At 59.4% G+C, this 27,140-nt stretch overlaps 1 protein-coding gene across 1 annotated transcript in view; it reads right to left on the bottom strand.

The window, feature by feature from the left end:
- RECQL4 (RecQ like helicase 4) overlaps positions 1-27,140 on the bottom strand; it is a 137,565-nt gene that overhangs the window by 20,654 nt on the left and 89,771 nt on the right. Inside the window, exons 8-11 of the mRNA XM_075580506.1 lie at positions 21,967-22,489; positions 17,888-18,017; positions 6,593-6,765; positions 5,417-5,603 (exon numbers count right to left, since the gene is read on the bottom strand). Coding sequence (XP_075436621.1) covers positions 5,417-5,603; positions 6,593-6,765; positions 17,888-18,017; positions 21,967-22,489 — 1,013 coding nt within the window. The remainder of the gene's footprint in view (positions 1-5,416; positions 5,604-6,592; positions 6,766-17,887; positions 18,018-21,966; positions 22,490-27,140) is intronic.

Here is a 27,140-nt window from a genome sequence, read left to right as displayed (position 1 = left end):
TGTGTCAGTCAGGGTGTGTGTGTGTGTATGTGTGTCAGTCAGTATGTGTGTGTGTGTCAGTGTGTGTGTGTGTGTGTACGTGTGTCAGTCAGTGTGTGTGTGTGTGTCAGTGTGTGTCAGTGTGTGTGTGTGTGTGTGTATGTGTGTCAGTCAGTGTGTGTGTGTATGTGTGTCAGTGTGTGTGTGTGTGTATATGTGTGTCAGTCAGTGTGTGTGTGTGTATGTGTCAGTCACTGTGTGTATGTGTGTCAGTCAGTGTGTGTATGGGAGTCAGTGTGTGTATGTGTGTCAGTCAGTGTGTGTCAGTCAGTGTGTGTGTGTGGGTCAGTCAGTGTGGGTCAGTCAGTGTGTGTGTGTGTGTGTGTGTGTGTGTGGGGATGTGTGTGTGGGGTGTGTGGAGGGGGTGTGGGTGGGTCAGTCAGTGTGTGGGGGTGTGGGTGGGTCAGTCAGTGTGTGGGGAGTGGGTGGGTCAGTCAGTGTTTGGGGGGGGGTGGGTGGGTCAGTCAGTGTGTGGGGGGGTGGGTGGGTGGGTCAGTCAGTGTGTGGGGGGGTGGGTGGGTGGGTCAGTCAGTGTGTGGGGGGGTGGGTGGGTGGGTCAGTCAGTGTGTGGGGGGGTGGGTGGGTGGGTCAGTCAGTGTGTGGGGGGGTGGGTGGGTGGGTCAGTCAGTGTGTGGGGGGGTGGGTGGGTGGGTCAGTCAGTGTGTGGGGGGGTGGGTGGGTGGGTCAGTCAGTGTGTGGGGGGGTGGGTGGGTCAGTCAGTGTGTGCAGGGGGGGTGGGTTTGTCAGTCAGTGTGTTTGGGTCAGTCAGTGTGTGGGGGGGTCAGTCAGTGTGTGTGTGTGTGGGGGTGTGTGTGTGTGGGGGTGTATGTGTGGGGGTGGGTCAGTCAGTGTGTGGGGGGGTCAGTCAGTGTGTGGGGGGGTGTGGGTGGGTCAGTCAGTGTGTGGGGGGGTGTGGGTGGGTCAGTCAGTGTGTGGGGGGGTGTGGGTGGGTCAGTCAGTGTGTGGGTCAGTCAGTGTGTGGGGGTGTGTGGGTGGGTCAGTCAGTGTGTGGGGGGGTATGGGTGGGTCAGTCAGTGTGTGGGGGTGTGTGGGTGGGTCAGTCAGTGTGTGGGGGGGTCAGTCAGTGTTTGGGGGGTGTGTGGGTGGGGGGGTGTATGTGGGTCAGTCAGTGTGTGGGGGGGGTGTGGGTGGGTCAGTCAGTGTGTGGGTGGGTCAGTCAGTGTGTGGGGGGGGGTGTGGGTGGGTCAGTCAGTGTGTGTGGGGGGGTGTGGGTGGGTCAGTCAGTGTTTGGGGGGTGTGTGGGTGGGGGGGTGTATGTGGGTCAGTCAGTGTGTGGGGGGGGTGTGGGTGGGTCAGTCAGTGTGTGGGTGGGTCAGTCAGTGTGTGGGGGGGGGGGTGTGGGTGGGTCAGTCAGTGTGTGTGGGGGTGTGTGGGTGAGTCAGTCAGTGTGTGGGGGTGTGTGGGTGGGTCAGTCAGTGTGTGTGGGGGGGGTGTGGGTGGGTCAGTCAGTGTGTGGGGGGGTGTGGGGGTGTATGTGGGTCAGTCAGTGTGTGGGGGGGTGTGGGTGGGTCAGTGTGTGGGGGTGTGTGGGTGGGTCAGTCAGTGTGTGGGGGTGTGTGGGTGGGTCAGTCAGTGTGCGGGGGGGGGGGGGTCAGTCAGTCAGTGTGTGGGGGGTGTGGGTGGGTCAGTCAGTGTGTGGGGGGGTGTGGGTGGGTCAGTCAGTGTGTGGGGGGGTGTGGGTGGGTCAGTCAGTGTGTGGGGGGGGGAGTGTGGGTGGGTCAGTCAGTGTGTGGGGGGGGAGTGTGGGTGGGTCAGTCAGTGTGTGGGGGGGTGTGGGTGGGTCAGTCAGTGTGTGGGGGGAGTGTGGGTGGGTCAGTCAGTGTGTGGGTGGGTCAGTCAGTGTGTGGGGGGGGGTGTATGGGTGGGTCAGCCAGTGTGTGTGTGGGGGGGTGTGTGGGTCAGTCAGTGTGTGGGGGTGTGTGGGTGGGTCAGTCAGTGTGTGGGGGTGTGTGGGTGGGTCAGTCAGTGTGTGGGGGGGTGTGGGTGGGTCAGTAAGTGTGTGGGGGGTGTGGGTGGGTCAGTCAGTGTGTGGGGGGGTGTGGGTGGGTTAGTCAGTGTGTGGGGGGTGTGGGTGGGTCAGTCAGTGTGTGGGGGGGTGTGGGTGGGTCAGTGTGTGGGGGGGTGTGGGTGGGTCAGTGTGTGGGGGGGTGTGGGTGGGTCAGTCAGTGTGGGGGGGTGTGGGTGGGTCAGTCAGTGTGTGGGGGGGTGTGGGTGGGTTAGTCAGTGTGTGGGGGGTGTGGGTGGGTCAGTCAGTGTGTGGGGGGGTGTGGGTGAGTCAGTGTGTGTGGGGGTGTGGGTGGGTCAGTCAGTGTGCGCACCACCTCTCACCCCCCCTTACGCAAATTCTGCACACACCCCCCCACTTACGCAAATTCTGCACCCCCCCCGCACGCAAATTCTGCACACACACCCTCCCCCCGCACGCAAATTCTGCACACACACCCCCGCACGCAAATTCTGCACACACCCCCCCCGCCGCACACACGCATATTCTGCACACACACACCCCCCCCCGCACGCAAATTCTGCACACCCCCCCCCATTTGCGGGGTACAAGCGCCCTGTGCCCCGCGAAGGCCCGCGTCAGTGGAGGGCTGAAGGAGCGTGTGGGTGGAACGACGCCGCTGCCAGCCGCTTCTGCGCATGTGTGGCGCCCGTCAGCGGCGCCATCACAACTGCGCATGCGCGGCATGGCAGCGGTCGTGGGGCGGTCAGGAGCGGCGGCGGCTAACGCCGCCGCATATTTGAGCAGCCGAGTGTGTTGGGGGGTGTGTGGGGGTGCGGCGGCGATTAGGAGCGGCGCCGGCGGCTATCGCCGCCGCATGTGACAGGGGACGTGTGAGCGGAGTGGCGTCCATTACGTGACGTCACTTCCGTTTCACATTTCGCCCCCCATCTATCCAGTTTTATCCCATCAGAGGTGCCACTAAAGAAGTTTCACTTCAAAAACCAAAACTATTCATCCCACGGGCAGTACAAAGGACTCGGGGCCATCCCTTAAGGTTGGAGGAAAGGAAATTTCACCAGCAACAAAGGAAAGGGTTCTTTACAGTAAGGGCAGTTACAGTGTGGGATTCATTACCCATGGAGACTGTGATGGCAGATACAATAGATTTGTTCAAGAAAAGGTTGGACATCTTTTTAGAGGGGAAAGGTATACAGGGATATACCAAATAAGTATACATGGGAAGGATGTTGATCCAGGGATTAATCCGATTGCCAATTCTTGGAGTCAGGAAGGAATTTATTTTTCCCCTTAATGGGGTTTTTTGTTTGCCTTCCTCTGGATCAATAAGTATAGATATAGGATAAAGTATCTGTTGTCTAAATTTAGCATAGGTTGAACTTTATGGACGTACGTCTTTTTTCAACCTCATCTACTATGTAACTATGTAACACACCGCCGCCGGGGACAGGACATATATAGATATAGGATAAAGCAGGGAGGCGCAAACTTTTTTCCCTGTGCCCCCCTGCCGGATGTCCTCCTCTCCGCGCGGCCCCCTCCCTCCTCCTCACCTTGATTCCCGGCGTCTGGACGGCACGACGCCATAGCAACGTGAAGTCACATGACTCCCCAGTGTCATTTGATGCCGCGTTTCCATGGCGACGCGTATCCAGGTGCCGGCTGAATCACGGTAAGTGAGGTTTACAGCGGCCCTGCAGCCCCCCCGGCACTTAAATGAAGTGCCTTTGGGAAGTGCGCGGGGCCTCTGTAAACCCCGTGCCCCCCGCCGGTAATCTCGCGCCCCCCCTGGGGGTCGCACCGCCACTTTGTGCACCGCTGGAATAAAGTATCTGTTGGCTAAATTAAGCATATGTTGAACTTGATGGACGTACGTCTTTTTCAGCCTCATCTACTATGTAACTATGTAACTATGTAACTATGTAAGATCAGGATCAGGCAGGATCTTCATGTAAACCAATGGCTGACGTGGCAATTCTTACACGGTTTCCTTATAATATCAATGAACGCTTCAACATTGAAAATGAATTCAGCAGATTTTCAATATAACGTACAATGTTTCCAATATTAATCTTCAGTGCAAATCTTGGTACACAATTATTGCAAATGTTTATAAATGGTGACATTTGCGGTGTGTGGGGAGGGGGGAAGATTGGGGGAAGATTGGGGAGTGGGGTTAATCAGCACATATTCTCCTATTGCGCATAATAAATATAATTAACGTTGCATCATTTTCCCATGTTACCTGTTCCAGACAGTCACAGAAATGCATGCCTATCGGGAGGGACCTTTCTATACCAAGATTCACCGTCTGCATCTCCCAATAAGAGAGCTTTTCTCTGACAATGATTTTAAGGGATCACATTTTTTTTATTTGTTACCTAAAAAAATCTCCATTATAAATTGTATTTCTCCCGTCAAAATGTATTCATTAGAAACTCTCTCCCTCCGATGGTCGAAGCATTTGTATCTCTCCATTTATTCATTATAATCTGTTTTGCTGACACCAAGATAGACTGGAGTATTTGAGGCAGCCGTTTCTCCCCTCCCCCTTTCCCTATGCCTAAGGGAACGATGCGGGTAACATGTGCTGCGGTACCGGTCTGCTCACCGGAGGCCGCCGCCACCGGGAGCCTGGGGGGAGCTCTTTCTCCTATAGTGCAGCGCCTCCACCTATGAGGGATCCCAGCGTTGGCGAGATAACCCCTCACAGGAACCAACACAGTAATGAATAACACACACACAGGTATATAATGGATCTTTACTGTACACACACACACAATAACATACACTAAACACATGCAACAATAGTACTCCTGTACCCATAGTGTACACCCAATGTCCCAACACTTGGTGACTCCACCAAAGTACTGAGGGTGCGGTGGCACCAATAACCCTGGTCCCCGCCCGCAGGTCACCATGTGGCCGTCCGGTCACCGATGCAGAAATACACTAAAGGGGAAGCGTCCCTATCTGGGCCTTCCCTACAGCACTCAGGTGGTGGTGGGAAGGGCCAAGCTGGGGCCTAAGGGGGCAAGACTAGGCCTAGTCCTGGGAAGCACTGCTCCCTGGGTACTACCTGCCTCCTCTCTCTGGACTGGCGCGCGGTCCGTTTGCGCACCAAAGCTATTCCCTGCCTCCTCGAACCCTATTGGCTGGAATTCCCCACGAGGTGCCTACCTCCCTAAGCACTATGGGACATGTAGTCCCGCGCTGCGTCTTGCAAAGCCACCATGATGGTCACCGCACTCTCTCACAGCGCATGCGCCACCACTCAAGATGGCGGCCCCTGCACTCTGAGTCCGTCGTGGACCTCCGGGAGCACAAAGCAGCAGGTAAGGAGGCGGGCTCTGCTACATACCTAAACACACAAATGCTTGTAGCACTCACCTCTGGAACGCCTTGTAACACGCCTTAAGTTGGTGCAGAGCTGTCCTCTCTCGCGATGTCACCTTGTGGTGCAGAAAGTCACACACAGCGTCCAGCTCCTCATCACGAAGGTCCCCAAAAGAGCAAAAGTGGAAGGACAGCTTACTGAACTCAACCAGGACCCCACTCTTTCCCGAACCCTGAAATCCTGAGAAAAGAGACACAGATCAACCAGCTCCCCACTCTTGCCTGTAAACGCATGCACACTGACCTGCGTGTATGTACCACCACGCGTGCACACTGACCTGCGTGTATGTACCACCACGCGTGCACACTGACCTGCGTGTATGTACCACCACGCGTGCACACTGACCTGCGTGTATGTACCACCACGCGTGCACACTGACCTGCGTGTATGTACCACCACGCATGCACACTGACCTGCGTGTATGTACCACCACGCGTGCACACTAACCTGCGTGTATGTACCACCACGCGTGCACACTGACCTGCGTGTATGTACCACCACGCGTGCACACTGACCTGCGTGTATGTACCACCACGCGTGCACACTGACCTGCGTGTATGTACCACCACGCGTGCACACTGACCTGCGTGTATGTACCACCACGCGTGCACACTGACCTGCGTGTATGTACCACCACGCGTGCACACTGACCTGCGTGTATATACCACCACGCGTGCACACTGAAGTGCGTGTATGTACCACCACGCGTGCACACTGACCTGCGTGTATGTACCACCACGCGTGCACACTGACCTGCGTGTATGTACCATCACGCGTGCACACTGACCTGCGTGTATGTACCACCACGCGTGCACACTGGCCTGCGTGTATGTACCACCACGCGTGCACACTGACCTGCGTGTATGTACCACCACGCGTGCACAGTGACCTGCGTGTATGTACCACCACGCGTGCACACTGACCTGCGTGTATGTACCATCAAGCGTGCACACTGACCTGCGTGTATGTACCACCACGCGTGCACACTGACCTGCGTGTATGTACCACCACGCGTGCACACTGACCTGCGTGTACGTACCACCACGCGTGCACACTGACCTGCGTGTATGTACCACCACGCGTGCACACTGACCTGCGTGTATGTACCACCACGCGTGCACACTGACCTGCGTGTACGTACCACCACGCGTGCACACACACTTGCTCACCTCCCGAGGTGTGCTGCTTCCACTGTAGGTCCCGCAGGGCTCTCTTCACCGGGAGGACTTCCCAGCCCATAGAATCCGCCAGCTCCACCACATTAAACTGCACCGAGCTCACGTGAGTGTGATCCACCCCAGCCAGGCGCTCCCGAGCCAGACATACCGCCACGGGGGGACAACTGAGGGGGACAAAGCACAGCGTCACACCACCTCCAGGGGGGGGGGGAGAGACAGGGCGCTGCGACACACCGCCGCTAAGGGGGGGGGGGGGGGTGAAGCGTCACACCACCGCCAGGCGGGGACAACTGAGGGGACAAAGCACAGCGTTACACCACCGCCAGGGGGACAGGGCGCTGCATCACACCACCGCCAGGGGGGAAAGGGGACAGGGCGCAGTGACACTGCCGCCGCCACGAGGGGGGGCAGGGTGCTGTGCCCCACTGCCGTCAGGGGGGGGGGGGGGAAGGGGGGAAGGGTGCAAGCGTCACACCGCCAGTGGGGGGGGGGGGGGGGAGAGACATGGCGCAGCGACATACCGCTGCCAGGGGACAGGGTGCAGTATCACACCGCCGCCAGGGCCGGTGGGGTTGACAGGACAGTGTCACAAATATATTCGGGGACAATACAAGGAGCTTTCAAAAGAACTATTCATCCCACGGGCAGTACTAAGGACTCTGGGCCATCCCTTAAGGTTGGAGGAAAGGAAATTTCACCAGCAACAAAGGAAAGGGTTCTTTACAGTAAGGGCAGTTACAGTGTGGGATTCATTACCCATGGAGACTGTGATGGCAGATACAATAGATTTGTTCAAAAAAAGGTTGCACATCTTTTTAGATGGGAAAGGTATACAGGGATATACCAAATAAGTATACATGGGAAGGATGTTGATCCAGGGATTAATCCGATTGCCAATTCTTGGAGTCAGGAAGGAATTAATTTTTCCCCTTAATGGGGTTTGTGTTTGCCTTCCTATGGATCAATAAGTAAGTATAGATATAGGATAAAGTAGCTGTTGTCTAAATTTAGCATAGGTTGAACTTGATGGACTTACGTCTTTTTTCAACCTCGTCTACTATGTAACTATGTAACACACCGCCGCCGGGGACAGGACAGCGTCACACCGGCGCCGGGGACAGCGTCACACCGCCGCCGGGGACAGGACAGCGTCACACCGGCGCCGGGGACAGCGTCACACCGCAGCCGGGGACAGGACAGCGTCACACCGGCGCCGGGGACAGCGTCACACCGCCGCCGGGGACAGGACAGCGTCACACCGGCGCCGGGGACAGCGTCACACCGCCGCCGGGGACAGGACAGCGTCACACCGGCGCCGGGGACAGCGTCACACCGGCGCCGGGGACAGCGTCACACCGGCGCCGGGGACAGCGTCACACCGGCGCCGGGGACAGCGTCACACCGGCGCCGGGGACAGCGTCACACCGCCGCCGGGGACAGCGTCACACCGCCGCCGGGGACAGCGTCACACCGCCGCCGGGGACAGCGTCACACCGCCGTCGGGGACAAAGTCACACCGCCGCCGGGGACAAAGTCACACCGCCGCCGGGGACAGCGTCACACCGCCGCCGGGGACAGCGTCACACCGCCGCCGGGGACAGCGTCACACCGCCGCCGGGGACAGCGTCACACCGCCGCCGGGGACAGCGTCACACCGGCGCCGGGGACAGCGTCACACCGCTGCCGGGGACAGGACAGCGTCACACCGGCGCCGGGGACAGCGTCACACCGGCGCCGGGGACAGCGTCACACCGGCGCCGGGGACAGCGTCACACCGGCGCCGGGGACAGCGTCACACCGGCGCCGGGGACAGCGTCACACCGGCGCCGGGGACAGCGTCACACCGCCGCCGGGGACAGCGTCACACCGCCGCCGGGGACAGCGTCACACCGCCGCCGGGGACAGCGTCACACCGCCGTCGGGGACAAAGTCACACCGCCGCCGGGGACAAAGTCACACCGCCGCCGGGGACAAAGTCACACCGCCGCCGGGGACAGCGTCACACCGCCGCCGGGGACAGCGTCACACCGCCGCCGGGGACAGCGTCACACCGCCGCCGGGGACAGCGTCACACCGCCGCCGGGGACAGCGTCACACCGCCGCCGGGGACAGCGTCACACCGCCGCCGGGGACAAAGTCACACCGCCGCCGGGGACAAAGTCACACCGCCGCCGGGGACAAAGTCACACCGCCGCCGGGGACAGGACAGCGTCACACCGCCGCCGGGGACAGGACAGCGTCACACCGCCGCCGGGGACAGGACAGCGTCACACCGGCGCCGGGGACAGCGTCACACCGGCGCCGGGGACAGCGTCACACCGCCGCCGGGGACAAAGTCACACCGCCGCCGGGGACAAAGTCACACCGCCGCCGGGGACAGGACAGCGTCACACCGCCGCCGGGGACAGGACAGCGTCACACCGCCGCCGGGGACAGGACAGCGTCACACCGCCGCCGGGGACAGCGTCACACCGCCGCCGGGGACAGCGTCACACCGCCGCCGGGGACAGGACAGCGTCACACCGGCGCCGGGGACAGCGTCACACCGGCGCCGGGGACAGCGTCACACCCCCGCCGGGGACAGCGTCACACCCCCGCCGGGGACAGCGTCACACCGCCGCCGGGGACAGCGTCACACCGCCGCCGGGGACAGCGTCACACCGGCGCCGGGGACAGCGTCACACCGCCGCCGGGGACAGCGTCACACCGCCGCCGGGGACAGCGTCACACCGCCGCCGGGGACAGCGTCACACCGCCGCCGGGGACAGCGTCACACCGCCGCCGGGGACAGCGTCACACCGCCGCCGGGGACAAAGTCACACCGCCGCCGGGGACAAAGTCACACCGCCGCCGGGGACAGCGTCACACCGCCGCCGGGGACAGCGTCACACCGCCGCCGGGGACAAAGTCACACCGCCGCCGGGGACAGCTGAGAGGACAGTTGAGTGCTTTCTGTCCCCTGATGGCTGTATTAGGCTGCGCTTATAGTGACAGCGACACGAAGGTGACAGCGACACGAAGGTGACAGCGACACGAAGGTGACAGCGACACGAAGGTGACAGCGACACGAAGGTGACAGCGACACGTAGGTGACAGCGACACGAAGGTGACAGCGACACGAAGGTGACAGCGACACGAAGGTGACAGCGACACGTAGGTGACAGCGACACGAAGGTGACAGCGACACGAAGGTGACAGCGACACGAAGGTGACAGCGACACGAAGGTGACAGCGACACGAAGGTTTCAGCGACACGTAGGTGACAGCGACACGAAGGTGACAGCGACACGAAGGTGACAGCGACACGTAGGTGACAGCGACACGAAGGTGACAGCGACACGTAGGTGACAGCGACACGTAGGTGACAGCGACACGAAGGTGACAGCGACACGAAGGTGACAGCGACACGAAGGTGACAGCGACACGTAGGTGACAGCGACACGAAGGTGACAGCGACACGAAGGTGACAGCGACACGAAGGTGACGTCACGCTGCGGTCGCTGGAAAAAGCGAATTGACTTTACTTCCAGCGATCGCGACCAATCCGTTGCTCCTATTATAAGCGCACACGTCGTCGTCACTATAAGCGCAGCCTTACAGTGTCACAGAGACATCGGGGGAGAGTTACGGATACAGAGGAGGGGGAGAGTTACAGGTACAGAGGAGGGGGAGAGTTACGGATACAGAGGAGGGGGAGAGTTACAGGTACAGAGGAGGGGGAGAGTGACGGGTACAGAGGAGGGGGAGAGTTACGGGTACAGAGGAGGGGGAGAGTGACGGGTACAGAGGAGGGGGAGAGTTACAGGTACAGAGGAGGGGGAGAGTTACGGATACAGAGGAGGGGGAGAGTTACAGGTACAGAGGAGGGGGAGAGTGACGGGTACAGAGGAGGGGGAGAGTTACGGGTACAGAGGAGGGGGAGAGTGACGGGTACAGAGGAGGGGGAGAGTTACGGGTACAGAGGAGGGGGAGAGTGACGGGTACAGAGGAGGGGGAGAGTTACGGGTACAGGGGAGGGGGAGAGTTACGGGTACAGAGGAGGGGGAGAGTTACGGGTACAGAGGAGGGGGAGAGTTACGGGTACAGGGGAGGGGGAGGGTTACAGGTACAGAGGAGGGGGAGAGTTACGGGTACAGAGGGGGAGAGTTACGGGTACAGGGGAGGGGGAGAGATACGGGTACAGGGGAGGGGGAGAGATACGGGTACAGAGGAGCGGGAGAGTTACGGGTACAGAGGAGGGGGAGAGTTACGGATACAGAGGAGGGGGAGAGTTACAGGTACAGAGGGGAGAGTTACGGGTACAGGGGAGGGGGAGAGATACGGGTACAGGGGAGGGGGAGAGATACGGGTACAGAGGAGGGGGAGAGTTACGGGTACAGGGGAGGGGGAGAGTTACGGGTACAGGGGAGGGGGAGAGTTACGGGTACAGGGGAGGGGGAGAGTTACGGGTACAGAGGAGGGGGAGAGTTACGGGTACAGAGGAGGGGGAGAGTTACGGGTACAGAGGAGGGGGAGAGTTACGCATACAGAGGAGGGGGAGAGTTACGGGTACAGGGGAGGGGGAGAGTTACGGGTACAGAGGAGGGGGAGAGTTACGGGTACAGGGGAGGGGGAGAGTTACGGGTACAGAGGGGAGAGTTACGGGTACAGGGGAGGGGGAGAGATACGGGTACAGGGGAGGGGGAGAGATACGGGTACAGAGGAGGGGGAGAGTTACGGGTACAGGGGAGGGGGAGAGATATGGGTACAGAGGAGGGGGAGAGTTACGGGTACAGAGGGGAGAGTTACGGGTACAGGGGAGGGGGAGAGATACGGGTACAGGGGAGGGGGAGAGATACGGGTACAGAGGAGGGGGAGAGTTACGGGTACAGGGGAGGGGGAGAGATACGGGTACAAGGGAGGGGGAGAGATACGGGTACAGAGGAGGGGGAGAGTTACGGGTACAGAGGAGGGGGAGAGTTACGGGTACAGGGGAGGGGGAGAGTTACGGGTACAGGGGAGGGGGAGAGTTACGGGTACAGGGGAGGGGGAGAGTTACGGGTACAGAGGAGGGGGAGAGTTACGGGTACAGAGGAGGGGGAGAGTTACGGGTACAGAGGAGGGGGAGAGTTACGCATACAGAGGAGGGGGAGAGTTACGGGTACAGGGGAGGGGGAGAGTTACGGGTACAGAGGAGGGGGAGAGTTACGGGTACAGGGGAGAGTTACGGGTACAGGGGAGGGGGAGAGTTACGGATACAGGGGAGGGGGAGAGTTACGGGTACAGAGGAGGGGGAGAGATACGGGTACAGGGGAGGGGGAGAGATACGGGTACAGGGGAGGGGGAGAGTTACGGGTACAGAGGAGGGGGAGAGTTACGGGTACAGAGGAGGGGGAGAGTTACGGGTACAGGGGAGGGGGAGAGTTACGGGTACAGAGGAGGGGGAGAGATACGGGTACAGGGGAGGGGGAGAGTTACGGGTACAGGGGAGGGGGAGAGTTACGGGTACAGGGGAGGGGGAGAGTTACGGGTACAGAGGAGGGGGAGAGTTACGGGTACAGAGGAGGGGGAGAGTTACGGGTACAGGGGAGGAGGAGAGTTACGGGTACAGGGGAGGGGGAGAGTTACGGGTACAGGGGAGGGGGAGAGTTACGGGTACAGGGGAGGGGGAGAGTTACGGGTACAGGGGAGGGGGAGAGTTACGGGTACAGAGGAGGGGGAGAGTTACGGGTACAGAGGAGGGGGAGAGTTACGGGTACAGAGGAGGGGGAGAGTTACGGGTACAGAGGAGAGGGAGAGATACGGATACAGAGGAGGGGGAGAGTTACGGATACAGGGGAGGGGGAGAGTTACGGGTACAGGGGAGGGGGAGAGTTACGGGTACAGAGGGATAGAGTTACGGGTACAGGGGAGGGGGAGAGTTACGGGTACAGGGGAGGGGGAGAGATACGGATAAAGAGGAGGGGGAGAGTTACGGGTACAGAGGAGGAGAGTTACGGGTACAGGGGAGGGGGAGAGTTACAGATACGGAGGAGGGGGAGAGTTACGGGTACAGAGGGGGAGAGTTACGGATACAGAGGAGGGGGAGAGTTACGGGTACAGGGGAGGGGGAGAGTTATGGGTACAGGGGAGGGGGAGAGTTAAGGGTACAGGGGAGGGGGAGAGTTACGGGTACAGAGGAGGGGGAGAGTTACGGGTGCAGGGGAGGGGGAGAGTTACGGGTACAGGGGAGGGGGAGAGTTACGGGTACAGGGGAGGGGGAGAGATACGGGTACAGGGGAGGGGGAGAGTTACGGGTACAGGGGAGAGGGAGAGTTACGGGTACAGAGGAGGGGGAGAGATACGGATACAGAGGAGGGGGAGAGTTACGGGTACAGAGGAGGGGGAGAGTTACGGATACAGGGGAGGGGGAGAGTTACGGGTACAGAGGAGGGGGAGAGTTACAGGTACAGAGGAGGGGGAGAGTTACGGGTACAGGGGAGGGGGAGAGTTACAGGTACAGGGGAGGGGGAGAGTTACGGGTACAGGGGAGGGGGAGAGTTACGGGTACAGAGGAGGGGGAGAGTTACGGGTACAGGGGAGGAGGAGAGTTACGGGTACAGGGGAGGAGGAGAGTTACGGGTACAGGGGAGGGGGAGAGTTACGGGTACAGGGGAGGGGGAGAGTTACGGGTACAGAGGAGGGGGAGAGTTACGGGTACAGGGGAGGAGGAGAGTTACGGGTACAGGGGAGGAGGAGAGTTACGGGTACAGGGGAGGGGGAGAGTTACGGGTACAGGGGAGGGGGAGAGTTACGGGTACAGGGGAGGGGGAGAGTTACGGGTACAGAGGAGGGGGAGAGTTACGGGTACAGAGGAGGAGGAGAGTTACAGGTACAGGGGAGGGGGAGAGTTACGGGTACAGGGGAGGGGGAGAGTTACGGGTACAGAGGAGGGGGAGAGTTACGGGTACAGGGGAGGAGGAGAGTTACGGGTACAGGGGAGGAGGAGAGTTACGGGTACAGGGGAGGGGGAGAGTTACGGGTACAGGGGAGGGGGAGAGTTACGGGTACAGAGGAGGGGGAGAGTTACGGGTACAGAGGAGGGGGAGAGTTACGGGTACAGAGGAGGGGGAGAGTTACGGGTACAGAGGAGGGGGAGAGATACGGATACAGAGGAGGGGGAGAGTTACGGGTACAGAGGAGGGGGAGAGTTACGGGTACAGAGGAGGGGGAGAGTTACGGGTATAGAGGAGGGGGAGAGTTACAGGTACAGAGGAGGGGGAGAGTTACGGGTACAGGGGAGAGTTACGGGTACAGAGGAGGGGGAGAGTTACGGGTACAGAGGAGGGGGAGAGTTACGGGTACAGAGGAGGGGGAGAGTTACGGGTACAGGGGAGGAGGAGTGTTACGGGTACAGGGGAGGGGGAGAGTTACGGGTACAGGGGAGGGGGAGAGTTACGGGTACAGAGGAGGGGGAGAGTTACGGGTACAGAGGAGGGGGAGAGTTACGGGTACAGAGGAGGTGGAGAGTTACGGGTACAGAGGAGGGGGAGAGTTACGGATACAGGGGAGGGGGAGAGTTACGGGTACAGGGGAGGGGGAGAGTTACGGGTACAGGGGAGGGGGAGAGTTACGGGTACAGAGGGATAGAGTTACGGGTACAGGGGAGGGGGAGAGTTATGGGTACAGGGGAGGGGGAGAGATACGGATAAAGAGGAGGGGGAGAGTTACGGGTACAGAGGAGGAGAGTTACGGGTACAGGGGAGGGGGAGAGTTACAGATACGGAGGAGGGGGAGAGTTACGGGTACAGAGGGGGAGAGTTACGGATACAGAGGAGGGGGAGAGTTACGGGTACAGGGGAGGGGGAGAGTTACGGGTACAGGGGAGGGGGAGAGTTACGGGTACAGGGGAGGGGGAGAGTTACGGGTACAGGGGAGGAGGAGAGTTACGGGTACAGGGGAGGGGGAGAGTTACGGGTACAGGGGAGGGGGAGAGTTACGGGTACAGGGGAGAGTTACGGGTACAGAGGAGGGGGAGAGTTACGGGTACAGAGGAGGGGGAGGGTTACGGGTACAGAGGAGGGGGAGAGTTACGGGTACAGAGGAGGGGGAGAGATACGGGTACAGAGGAGGGGGAGAGTTACGGGTACAGAGGAGGGGGAGAGTTACGGATACAGGGGAGGGGGAGAGTTACGGGTATAGAGGAGGGGGAGAGTTACGGGTACAGGGGAGGGGGAGAGTTACGGGTACAGAGGAGGGGGAGAGTTACGGGTACAGGGGAGGGGGAGAGTTACGGGTACAGGGGGGGGGAGAGTTACGGGTACAGAGGAGGGGGAGAGTTACGGGTACAGGGGAGGGGGAGAGTTACGGGTACAGGGGAGGGGGAGAGTTACGGGTACAGGGGAGGGGGAGAGTTACGGGTGCAGGGGAGGGGGTGAGTTACGGGTACAGGGGAGGGGGAGAGTTACGGGTACAGAGGAGGGGGAGAGTTACGGGTACAGAGGAGGGGGAGAGTTACGGGTACAGAGGAGGGGGAGAGTTACGGTTACAGAGGAGGGGGAGAGTTACGGGTACAGAGGAGGGGGAGTGTTACGGGTACAGGGGAGGGGGAGAGTTATGGGTACAGGGGAGGGGGAGAGTTACGGGTACAGAGGAGGGGGAGAGTTACGGATACAGGGGAGGGGGAGAGTTATGGGTACAGGGGAGGGGGAGAGTTACGGGTACAGAGGAGGGGGAGAGTTACGGGTACAGAGGAGGGGGAGAGATACGGGTACAGAGGAGGGGGAGAGATACGGGTACAGGGGAGGGGGAGAGTTACAGGTACAGGGGAGGGGGAGAGTTACGGGTACAGAGGAGGAGAGTTACGGGTACAGAGGAGGGAGAGAGTTACGGGTACAGAGGAGGGGGAGAGTTACGGGTACAGAGGAGGGGGAGAGTTACGGGTACAGGGGAGGGGGAGAGTTACAGGTACAGAGGAGGGGGAGAGTTACGGGTACAGAGGAGGGGGAGAGTTACGGATATGGAGGAGGGGGAGAGTTACGGATATGGAGATGGGGAGAGTTACGGATATGGAGGAGGGGGAGAGTTACGGATATGGAGATGGGGAGAGTTACGGATATGGAGGAGGGGGAGAGTTACGGATATGGAGGAGGGGGACAGTTACGGATATGGAGATGGGGAGAGTTACGGATATGGAGGAGGGGGAGAGTTACGGATATGGAGGAGGGGGAGAGTTACGGGTACAGGGGAGGGGGAGAGTTACGGGTACAGAGGAGGGGGAGAGTTACGGGTACAGAGGAGGGGGAGAGTTACGGGTACAGAGGAGGGGGAGAGTTACGGGTACAGAGGAGGGGGAGAGATACGGATACAGAGGAGGAGGAGAGTTACGGGTACAGGGGAGGGGGAGAGTTACGGGTACAGGGGAGGGGGAGAGTTACGGGTACAGGGGAGGGGGAGAGTTACGGGTACAGAGGAGGGGGAGAGTTACGGGTACAGAGGAGGGGGAGAGTTACGGGTACAGAGGAGGGGGAGAGTTACGGGTACAGAGGAGGGGGAGAGTTACGGGTACAGAGGAGGGGGAGAGTTACGGATACAGGGGAGGGGGAGAGTTACGGGTACAGGGGAGGGGGAGAGTTACGGGTACAGGGGAGGGGGAGAGTTACGGGTACAGAGGGATAGAGTTACGGGTACAGGGGAGGGGGAGAGTTATGGGTACAGGGGAGGGGGAGAGATACGGATAAAGAGGAGGGGGAGAGTTACGGGTACAGAGGAGGAGAGTTACGGGTACAGGGGAGGGGGAGAGTTACAGATACGGAGGAGGGGGAGAGTTACGGGTACAGAGGGGGAGAGTTACGGATACAGAGGAGGGGGAGAGTTACGGGTACAGGGGAGGGGGAGAGTTACGGGTACAGGGGAGGGGGAGAGTTACGGGTACAGGGGAGGGGGAGAGTTACGGGTACAGGGGAGGAGGAGAGTTACGGGTACAGGGGAGGAGGAGAGTTACGGGTACAGGGGAGGGGGAGAGTTACGGGTACAGGGGAGGGGGAGAGTTACGGGTACAGGGGAGAGTTACGGGTACAGAGGAGGGGGAGAGTTACGGGTACAGAGGAGGGGGAGAGTTACGGGTACAGAGGAGGGGGAGAGTTACGGGTACAGAGGAGGGGGAGAGATACGGGTACAGAGGAGGGGGAGAGTTACGGGTACAGAGGAGGGGGAGAGTTACGGATACAGGGGAGGGGGAGAGTTACGGGTATAGAGGAGGGGGAGAGTTACGGGTACAGGGGAGGGGGAGAGTTACGGGTACAGAGGAGGGGGAGAGTTACGGGTACAGGGGAGGGGGAGAGTTACGGGTACAGGGGAGGGGGAGAGTTACGGGTACAGAGGAGGGGGAGAGTTACGGGTACAGGGGAGGGGGAGAGTTACGGGTACAGGGGAGGGGGAGAGTTACGGGTACAGGGGAGGGGGAGAGTTACGGGTGCAGGGGAGGGGGAGAGTTACGGGTGCAGGGGAGGGGGTGAGTTACGGGTACAGGGGAGAGTTACGGGTACAGAGGAGGGGGAGAGTTACGGGTACAGAGGAGGGGGAGAGTTACGGGTACAGAGGAGGGGGAGAGTTACGGGTACAGAGGAGGGGGAGAGTTACGGGTACAGAGGAGGGGGAGTGTTACGGGTACAGGGGAGGGGGAGAGTTACGGGTACAGGGGAGGGGGAGAGTTACGGGTACAGAGGAGGGGGAGAGTTATGGGTACAGGGGAGGGGGAGAGTTACGGGTACAGAGGAGGGGGAGAGTTACGGGTACAGAGGAGGGGGAGAGATACGGGTACAGAGGAGGGGGAGAGATACGGGTACAGGGGAGGGGGAGAGTTACAGGTACAGAGGAGGGGGAGAGTTACGGGTACAGAGGAGGGGGAGAGTTATGGGTACAGGGGAGGGGGAGAGTTACGGGTACAGAGGAGGGGGAGAGTTACGGGTACAGAGGAGGGGGAGAGTTATGGGTACAGGGGAGGGGGAGAGTTACGGGTACAGGGGAGGGGGAGAGTTACGGGTACAGAGGAGGGGGAGAGTTATGGGTACAGGGGAGGGGGAGAGTTACGGGTACAGAGGAGGGGGAGAGTTACGGGTACAGAGGAGGGGGAGAGATACGGGTACAGAGGAGGGGGAGAGATACGGGTACAGGGGAGGGGGAGAGTTACAGGTACAGAGGAGGGGGAGAGTTACAGGTACAGAGGAGGGGGAGAGTTACAGGTACAGAGGAGGGGGAGACTCCGTGGGGCCCCACGAAACACCGTTGCTCCCTCCAACAGGGATAAGACTGTTTGTAAGTAAGCACCTGGAGGCGATGCGCCGCAGCTGCTGGGGGCCGCTGTAACACACAATGCGGCAGGAGGAGAGTGTGGGGTGCAGCATCTCTAACCAGCGCCGAGGGTGCAGCTCCAGGTAGCACAGCAGTGTCTCAATGCCTGCGAGAGACGAGGGACCGTCACACTATACACAGGGACGGTCACACTATACACAGGGACGGTCACACTATACACAGGGACGGTCACACTATACACAGGGACGTCACACATACACAGGGACGGTCACACTACACACAGGGACGGTCACACTATACACAGGGACGGTCACACTATACACAGGGACGGTCACACTATACACAGGGACGGTCACACTATACACAGGGACGGTCACACTATACACAGGGACGGTCACACTATACACAGGGACGGTCACACTATACACAGGGACGGTCACACTATACACAGGGACGGTCACACTATACACAGGGACGGTCACACTATACACAGGGACGTCACACATACACAGGGACGGTCACACTACACACAGGGACGGTCACACATACACAGGGACGGTCACACTATACACAGGGACGGTCACACTATACACAGGGACGGTCACACTATACACAGGGACGGTCACACTATACACAGGGACGGTCACACTATACACAGGGACGGTCACACTATACACAGGGACGGTCACACTATACACAGGGACGGTCACACTATACACAGGGACGGTCACACTATACACAGGGACGGTCACACTATACACAGGGACGTCACACTATACACAGGGACGTCACACTATACACAGGGACGGTCACACTATACACAGGGACGGTCACACTATACACAGGGACGGTCACACTATACACAGGGACGGTCACACTATACTACAATAAACAAAGAAGTCCCATTACACGCCCAATATGAGAAAATAATTAGTACATTACTATGTTTTCTTCTCATTAGTATTGGGTTTAATTCAATCTTTTGGCCAAAACATTTCACTCTTGCAAAGGTCCCCAGCACCTTGCCCCTAACCCCAGCACCTTATCCCTAACCCCAACACCTTAACCCTAACCCCAGCACCTTGCCCCTAACCCCAGCACCTTGCCCCTAACCCCAGCACCTTATCCCTAACCCCAGCACCTTATCCCTAACCCCAACACCTTAACCCTAACCCCAGCACCTTATCCCTAACCCCAACACCTTAACCCTAACCCCAACACCTTATCCCTAACCCCAGCACCTTATCCCTAACCCCAGCACCTTAACCCTAACCCCAGCACCTTGCCCCTAACCCCAGCACCTTGCCCCTAACCCCAGCACCTTATCCCTAACCCCAACACCTTAACCCTAACCCCAGCACCTTAAACCTAACCGCAGCACCTTATCCCTAACCCCAGCACCTTAACCCCAGCACCTTAACCCTAACCCAGCACCTTATCCCCAACCCCAGCACCTTATCCCTAACCCCAGCACCTTAACCCTAACCCAGCACCTTATCCCCAACCCCAGCACCTTATCCCTAACCCCAGCACCTTAACCCTAACCCCAGCACCTTAACCCTAACCCCAGCACCTTAACCCTAACCCCAGCACCTTAACCCTAACCCCAGCACCTTATCCCTAACCCCAGCACCTTATCCCTAACCCCAGCACCTTAACCCTAACCCCAGCACCTTATCCCCAACCCCAGCACCTTATCCCCAACCCCAGCACCTTAACCCTAACCCCAGCACCTTTACCCTAACCCCAACACCTTTCCCCTAACCCCAGCACCTTATCCCTAACCCCAGCACCTTAACCCTAACCCCAGCACCTTTCCCCTAACCCCAACACCTTTCCCCTAACCCCAGCACCTTTACCCTAACCCCAGCACCTTAACCCTAACCCCAGCACCTTTCCCCTAACCCCAACACCTTTCCCCTAACCCCAGCACCGTATCCCTAACCCCAGCACCTTAACCCTAACCCCAAAACCTTAACCCTAACCCCAAAACCTTATCCCTAACCCCAGCACCTTAACCCTAACCCCAGCACCTTAACCCTAACCCCAGCACCTTAACCCTAACCCCAGCACCTTATCCCCAACCCCAGCACCTTATCCCCAACCCCAGCACCTTAACCCTAACCCCAGCACCTTAACCCTAACCCCAGCACCTTAACCCTAACCCCAGCACCTTAACCCTAACCCCAGCACCTTATCCCCAACCCCAGCACCTTATCCCTAACCCCAGCACCTTAACCCTAACCCCAGCACCTTAACCCTAACCCCAGCACCTTAACCCTAACCCCAGCACCTTAACCCTAACCCCAGCACCTTATCCCCAACCCCAGCACCTTATCCCCAACCCCAGCACCTTATCCCTAACCCCAGCACCTTATCCCTAACCCCAGCACCTTATCCCTAACCCCAGCACCTTAACCCTAACCCCAGCACCTTAACCCTAACCCCAGCACCTTAACCCTAACCCCAGCACCTTAACCCTAACCCCAGCACCTTATCCCCAACCCCAGCACCTTATCCCCAACCCCAGCACCTTATCCCCAACCCCAGCACCTTATCCCTAACCCCAGCACCTTATCCCTAACCCCAGCACCTTTTCCCTAACCCCAGCACCTTATCCCTAACCCCAGCACCTTATCCCCAACCCCAGCACCTTAACCCTAACCCCAGCACCTTAACCCTAACCCCAGCACCTTAACCCTAACCCCAGCACCTTATCCCTAACCCCAGCACCTTATCCCTAACCCCAGCACCTTAACCCTAACCCCAGCACCTTTACCCTAACCCCAGCACCTTAACCCTAACCCCAGCACCTTTCCCCTAACCCCAACACCTTTCCCCTAACCCCAGCACCGTATCCCTAACCCCAGCACCTTAACCCTAACCCCAAAACTTTATCCCTAACCCCAGCACCTTATCCCTAACCCCAGCACCTTATCCCTAACCCCAGCACCTTATCCCTAACCCCAGCACCTTATCCCTAACCCCAGCACCTTATCCCTAACCCCAGCACCTTATCCCTAACCCCAGCACCTTATCCCTAACCCCAGCACCTTATCCCTAACCCCAGCACCTTATCCCTAACCCCAGCACCTTAACCCTAACCCCAGCACCTTAACCCTAACCCCAGCACCTTATCCCTAACCCCAGCACCTTATCCCTAACCCCAGCACCTTATCCCTAACGCCAGCACCTTAACCCTAACCCCAGCACCTTAACCCTAACCCCAAAACCTTAACCCTAACCCCAGCACCTTGCCCCTAACCCCAGCACCTTGCCCCTAACCCCAGCACCTTGCACCTAACCCCAGCACCTTATCCCTAACCCCAGCACCTTATCCCTATCCCCAGCACCTTATCCCTAACCCCAGCACCTTACCCCTAACCCCAGCACTTTAACCCTAACCCCAGCACCTTGCCCCTAACCCCAGAACCTTAACCCTAACCCCAGCACCTTGCCCCTAACCCCAGCACCTTATCCTAACCCCAGCACCTTATCCCTAACCCAGCACCTTGCCCCTAACCCAGCACCTTGCCCCTAACCCCAGCACCTTATCCCTAACCCCAGCACCTTATCCCTAACCCAGCACCTTGCCCCTAACCCCAGCACCTTATCCCTAACCCCAGCACCTTATCCCTAACCCCAGCACCTTGCCCCTAACCCCAGCACCTTATCCCTAACCCCAGCACCTTGCCCCTAACCCCAGCACCTTATCCTTAACCCCAGCACCTTGCCCCTAACCCCAGCACCTTATCCTTAACCCCAGCAACTTGCCCCTAACCCCAGCACCTTATCCCTAACCCCAGCACCTTTCTCCGGCATTGCAGCTAATATAGTGCATCGTAATTGTAACCCCTTAGGTATCACATACATGTCACTATCTTCAGAGAGAGAAGAGACCTTCTCCCCTCTGTTCTAGGTCCCTCCTCTCCTGCTGCTCCCCCTTCCCTGGGTCCCTCCTCTCCTGCTGCTCCCCCGTCCCCGGGTCCCTCTTCCCATGCTGCTCCCCCCACTACACCCCCTGGGTCCCTCTTCCCATGCTACTCCCCCCACTCCCGACCCCCAGGTTCCTCCTCTCCTGATGTCGCCCTCACCTTCCTCCCGGACATCCAGATCCTGCACAGTCTCCTCTATGGGGATGACTCTCTCGTGTCTGTAACACACGCGCTCATGAGCAGCCCCGTCCTCTGCACACGGAGCCCCGTCCTCTGCACACGGAGCCCCGTCCTCTGCACACGGAGCCCCGTCCTCTGCACACGGAGCCCCGTCCTCTGCACACGGAGCCCCGTCCTCTGCACACGGAGCCCCGTCCTCTGCACACGGAGCCCCGTCCTCTGCACACGGAGCCCCGTCCTCTGCACACGGAGCCCCGTCCTCTGCACACGGAGCCCCGTCCTCTGCACACGGAGCCCCGTCCTCTGCACACGGAGCCCCGTCCTCTGCACACGGAGCCCCGTCAGCCGCACTCGGAGCCCCGACAGCTGCACACGGAGCCCCGTCCTCTGCACACGGAGCCCCGTCCTCTGCACACGGAGCCCCGTCCTCTGCACACGGAGCCCCGACTGCCGCACACTGCTCCAGGAAATCCATCATCTCATGGTCATCCACTTCACGCCCCTGGAACAGGAGAAACCGTGACACGCTAGCACCCCAAGGGATCCCCAGTAAACGTGCAATAGGCCCCCACCTAACCGTGTGGCAGGGATCCCCAGTAAACGTGCAATAGGCCCCCACCTAACCGCGTGGCAGGGATCCCCAGTAAACGTGCAATAGGCCCCCACCTAACCGCGTAGCAGGGATCCCCAGTAAACGTGCAATAGGCCCCCACCTAACCGCGTGGCAGGGATCCCCAGTAAACGTGCAATAGGCCCCCACCTAACCACGTGGCAGGGATCCCCAGTAAACGTGCAATAGGCCCCCACCTAACCGCGTGGCAGGGATCCCCAGTAAACGTGCAATAGGCCCCCACCTAACCGCGTGGCAGGGATCCCCAGTAAACGTGCAATAGGTCCCCACCTAACCGCGTGGCAGGGATCCCCAGTAAACGTGCAATAATCCCCCACCTAACCGCGTGGCAGGGATCCCCAGTAAACGTGCAATAATCCCCCACCTAACCGCGTGGCAGGGATCCCCAGTAAACGTGCAATAGGCCCCCACCTAACCGCGTGGCAGGGATCCCCAGTAAACGTGCAATAGGCCCCCACCTAACCGCGTGGCAGGGATCCCCAGTAAACGTGCAATAGGCCCCCACCTAACCGCGTGGCAGGGATCCCCAGTAAACGTGCAATAATCCCCCACCTAACCGCGTGGCAGGGATCCCCAGTAAACGTGCAATAGGCCCCCACCTAACCGCGTGGCAGGGATCCCCAGTAAACGTGCAATAGGCCCCCACCTATCCGCGTGGCAGGGATCCCCAGTAAACGTGCAATAGGCCCCCACCTAACCGCGTGGCAGGGATCCCCAGTAAACGTGCAATAGGCCCCCACCTAACCGCGTGGCAGGGATCCCCAGTAAACGTGCAATAGGCCCCCACCTAACCGCGTGGCAGGGATCCCCAGTAAACGTGCAATAGGCCCCCACCTAACCGCGTGGCAGGGATCCCCAGTAAACGTGCAATAGGCCCCACCTAACCGCGTGGCAGGGATCCCCAGTAAACGTGCAATAGGCCCCCACCTAACCGCGTGGCAGGGATCCCCAGTAAACGTGCAATAGGCCCCCACCTATCCGCGTGGCAGGGATCCCCAGTAAACGTGCAATAGGCCCCCACCTAACCGCGTGGCAGGGATCCCCAGTAAACGTGCAATAGGCCCCCACCTAACCGCGTGGCAGGGATCCTCAGTAAACGTGCAATAGGCCCCCACCTAACCGCGTGGCAGGGATCCCCAGTAAACGTGCAATAGGCCCCCACCTAACCGCGTGGCAGGGATCCCCAGTAAACGTGCAATAGGCCCCCACCTAACCGCGTGGCAGGGATCCCCAGTAAACGTGCAATAGGCCCCCACCTAACCGCGTGGCAGGGATCCCCAGTAAACGTGCAATAGGCCCCACCTAACCGCGTGGCAGGGATCCCCAGTAAACGTGCAATAGGCCCCCACCTAACCGCGTGGCAGGGATCCCCAGTAAACGTGCAATAGGCCCCCACCTATCCGCGTGGCAGGGATCCCCAGTAAACGTGCAATAGGCCCCCACCTAACCGCGTGGCAGGGATCCCCAGTAAACGTGCAATAGGCCCCCACCTAACCGCGTGGCAGGGATCCCCAGTAAACGTGCAATAGGCCCCCACCTAACCGCGTGGCAGGGATCCCCAGTAAACGTGCAATAGGCCCCCACCTAACCGCGTGGCAGGGATCCCCAGTAAACGTGCAATAGGCCCCCACCTAACCGCGTGGCAGGGATCCCCAGTAAACGTGCAATAGGCCCCCACCTAACCGCGTGGCAGGGATCCCCAGTAAACGTGCAATAGGCCCCCACCTATCCGCGTGGCAGGGATCCCCAGTAAACGTGCAATAGGCCCCCACCTAACCGCGTGGCAGGGATCCCCAGTAAACGTGCAATAGGCCCCCACCTAACCGCGTGGCAGGGATCCCCAGTAAACGTGCAATAGGCCCCCACCTAACCGCGTGGCAGGGATCCCCAGTAAACGTGCAATAGGCCCCCACCTAACCGCGTGGCAGGGATCCCCAGTAAACGTGCAATAATCCCCCACCTAACCGCGTGGCCGGGATCCCCAGTAAACGTGCAATAATCCCCCACCTAACCGCGTGGCCGGGATCCCCAGTAAACGTGCAATAATCCCCCACCTAACCGCGTGGCCGGGATCCCCAGTAAACGTGCAATAGGCCCCCACCTAACCGCGTGGCAGGGATCCCCAGTAAACGTGCAATAATCCCCCACCTAACCGCGTGGCCGGGATCCCCAGTAAACGTGCAATAGGCCCCCACCTAACCGCGTGGCAGGGATCCCCAGTAACCGTGCAATAGGCCCCCACCTAACCGCGTGGCCGGGATCCCCAGTAACCGTGCAATAGGCCCCCACCTAACCGCGTGGCAGGGATCCCCAGTAAACGTGCAATAGGCCCCCACCTAACCGCGTGGCAGGGATCCCCAGTAAACGTGCAATAGGCCCCCACCTAACCGCGTGGCAGGGATCCCCAGTAAACGTGCAATAGGCCCCACCTAACCGCGTGGCAGGGATCCCCAGTAAACGTGCAATAGGCCCCCACCTATCCGCGTGGCAGGGATCCCCAGTAAACGTGCAATAGGCCCCCACCTAACCGCGTGGCAGGGATCCCCAGTAAACGTGCAATAGGCCCCCACCTAACCGCGTGGCCGGGATCCCCAGTAAACGTGCAATAGGCCCCCACCTAACCGCGTGGCAGGGATCCCCAGTAAACGTGCAATAGGCCCCCACCTAACCGCGTGGCAGGGATCCCCAGTAAACGTGCAATAATCCCCCACCTAACCGCGTGGCAGGGATCCCCAGTAAACGTGCAATAGGCCCCACCTAACCGCGTGGCTGGGATCCCCAGTAAACGTGCAATAATCCCCCACCTAACCGCGTGGCAGGGATCCCCAGTAAACGTGCAATAGGCCCCCACCTAACCGCGTGGCAGGGATCCCCAGTAAACGTGCAATAGGCCCCCACCTAACCGCGTGGCAGGGATCCCCAGTAAACGTGCAATAATCCCCCACCTAACCGCGTGGCAGGGATCCCCAGTAAACGTGCAATAGGCCCCCACCTAACCGCGTGGCAGGGATCCCCAGTAAACGTGCAATAGGCCCCCACCTAACCGCGTGGCAGGGATCCCCAGTAAACGTGCAATAGGCCCCCACCTAACCGCGTGGCAGGGATCCCCAGTAAACGTGCAATAGGCCCCCACCTAACCGCGTGGCAGGGATCCCCAGTAAACGTGCAATAGGCCCCCACCAAACCGCGTGGCAGGGATCCCCAGTAAACGTGCAATAGGCCCCCACCTAACCGCGTGGCAGGGATCCCCAGTAAACGTGCAATAGGCCCCCACCTAACCGCGTGGCAGGGATCCCCAGTAAACGTGCAATAGGCCCCCACCTAACCGCGTGGCAGGGATCCCCAGTAAACGTGCAATAGGCCCCCACCTAACCGCGTGGCAGGGATCCCCAGTAAACGTGCAATAGGCCCCCACCTAACCGCGTGGCAGGGATCCCCAGTAAACGTGCAATAGGCCCCCACCTAACCGCGTGGCAGGGATCCCCAGTAAACGTGCAATAATCCCCCACCTATCCGCGTGGCAGGGATCCCCAGTAAACGTGCAATAATCCCCCACCTAACCGCGTGGCAGGGATCCCCAGTAAACGTGCAATAGGCCCCCACCTAACCGCGTGGCCGGGATCCCCAGTAAACGTGCAATAGGCCCCCACCTATCCGCGTGGCAGGGATCCCCAGTAAACGTGCAATAGGCCCCCACCTATCCGCGTGGCAGGGATCCCCAGTAAACGTGCAATAGGCCCCCACCTAACTGCGTGGCAGGGATCCCCAGCCCTTGCTGTGGTCTGTGTGACAGGTGAGCACAAATACAAAGTACTGAGCACACACCCTCAGTACTTCCCATGTGCAATGCCTGCTGGGTCATGAAAAGCAAGGGAACGGTGTCCCAAAAATACCACAGCATGGAATCAAATGCAATGATTTTCTTCAGCAAGAAAGGTGCTTAACCCCGTAGGGTGTGGCCGCACTCAATCCCATGATAAGCACACGACTTGTTGCCGGGGGACCTGGTTGTCTCACTGTGCTCGGTGCCTCTTTAGCAGTCACACACGGCTGATACTTCCTGTCTGATGATGTCACTCTGGGCGGATTTGATGATTGGAGCAGGGGGGTATAAAAATTGCACTGCTGCTCAAATGTTTGTCACGCCTACCTGAAGAAAGGCCGGGTATGGGCCGAAACGTCGCTTGCTGCGTGGGATGGATGCAATGCTTGCTGGGTAACATTACGCTTATCGTGGGATGCAATGCTTGCTGGGTAACATTACGCTTATCGTGGGATGCAATGCTTGCTGGGTAACATTACGCTTATCATGGGATGCAATGCTTGCTGGGTAACATTATGCTTATCATGGGATGCAATGCTTGCTGGGTAACATTATGCTTATCATGGGATGCAATGCTTGCTGGGTAACATTATGCTTATCATGGGATGCAATGCTTGCTGGGTAACATTACGCTTATCATGGGATGCAATGCTTGCTGGGTAACATTACGCTTATCATGGGACGCAATGCTTGCTGGGT

Source organism: Ascaphus truei (assembly GCF_040206685.1).
Source record: "Ascaphus truei isolate aAscTru1 chromosome 3 unlocalized genomic scaffold, aAscTru1.hap1 SUPER_3_unloc_1, whole genome shotgun sequence".
In the NCBI taxonomy this organism is placed as follows: Eukaryota; Metazoa; Chordata; class Amphibia; order Anura; family Ascaphidae; genus Ascaphus; species Ascaphus truei.
The sequence above is the reverse complement of the archived record's forward strand: the minus strand, read 5'-3'. Positions and strand labels throughout refer to the sequence as shown.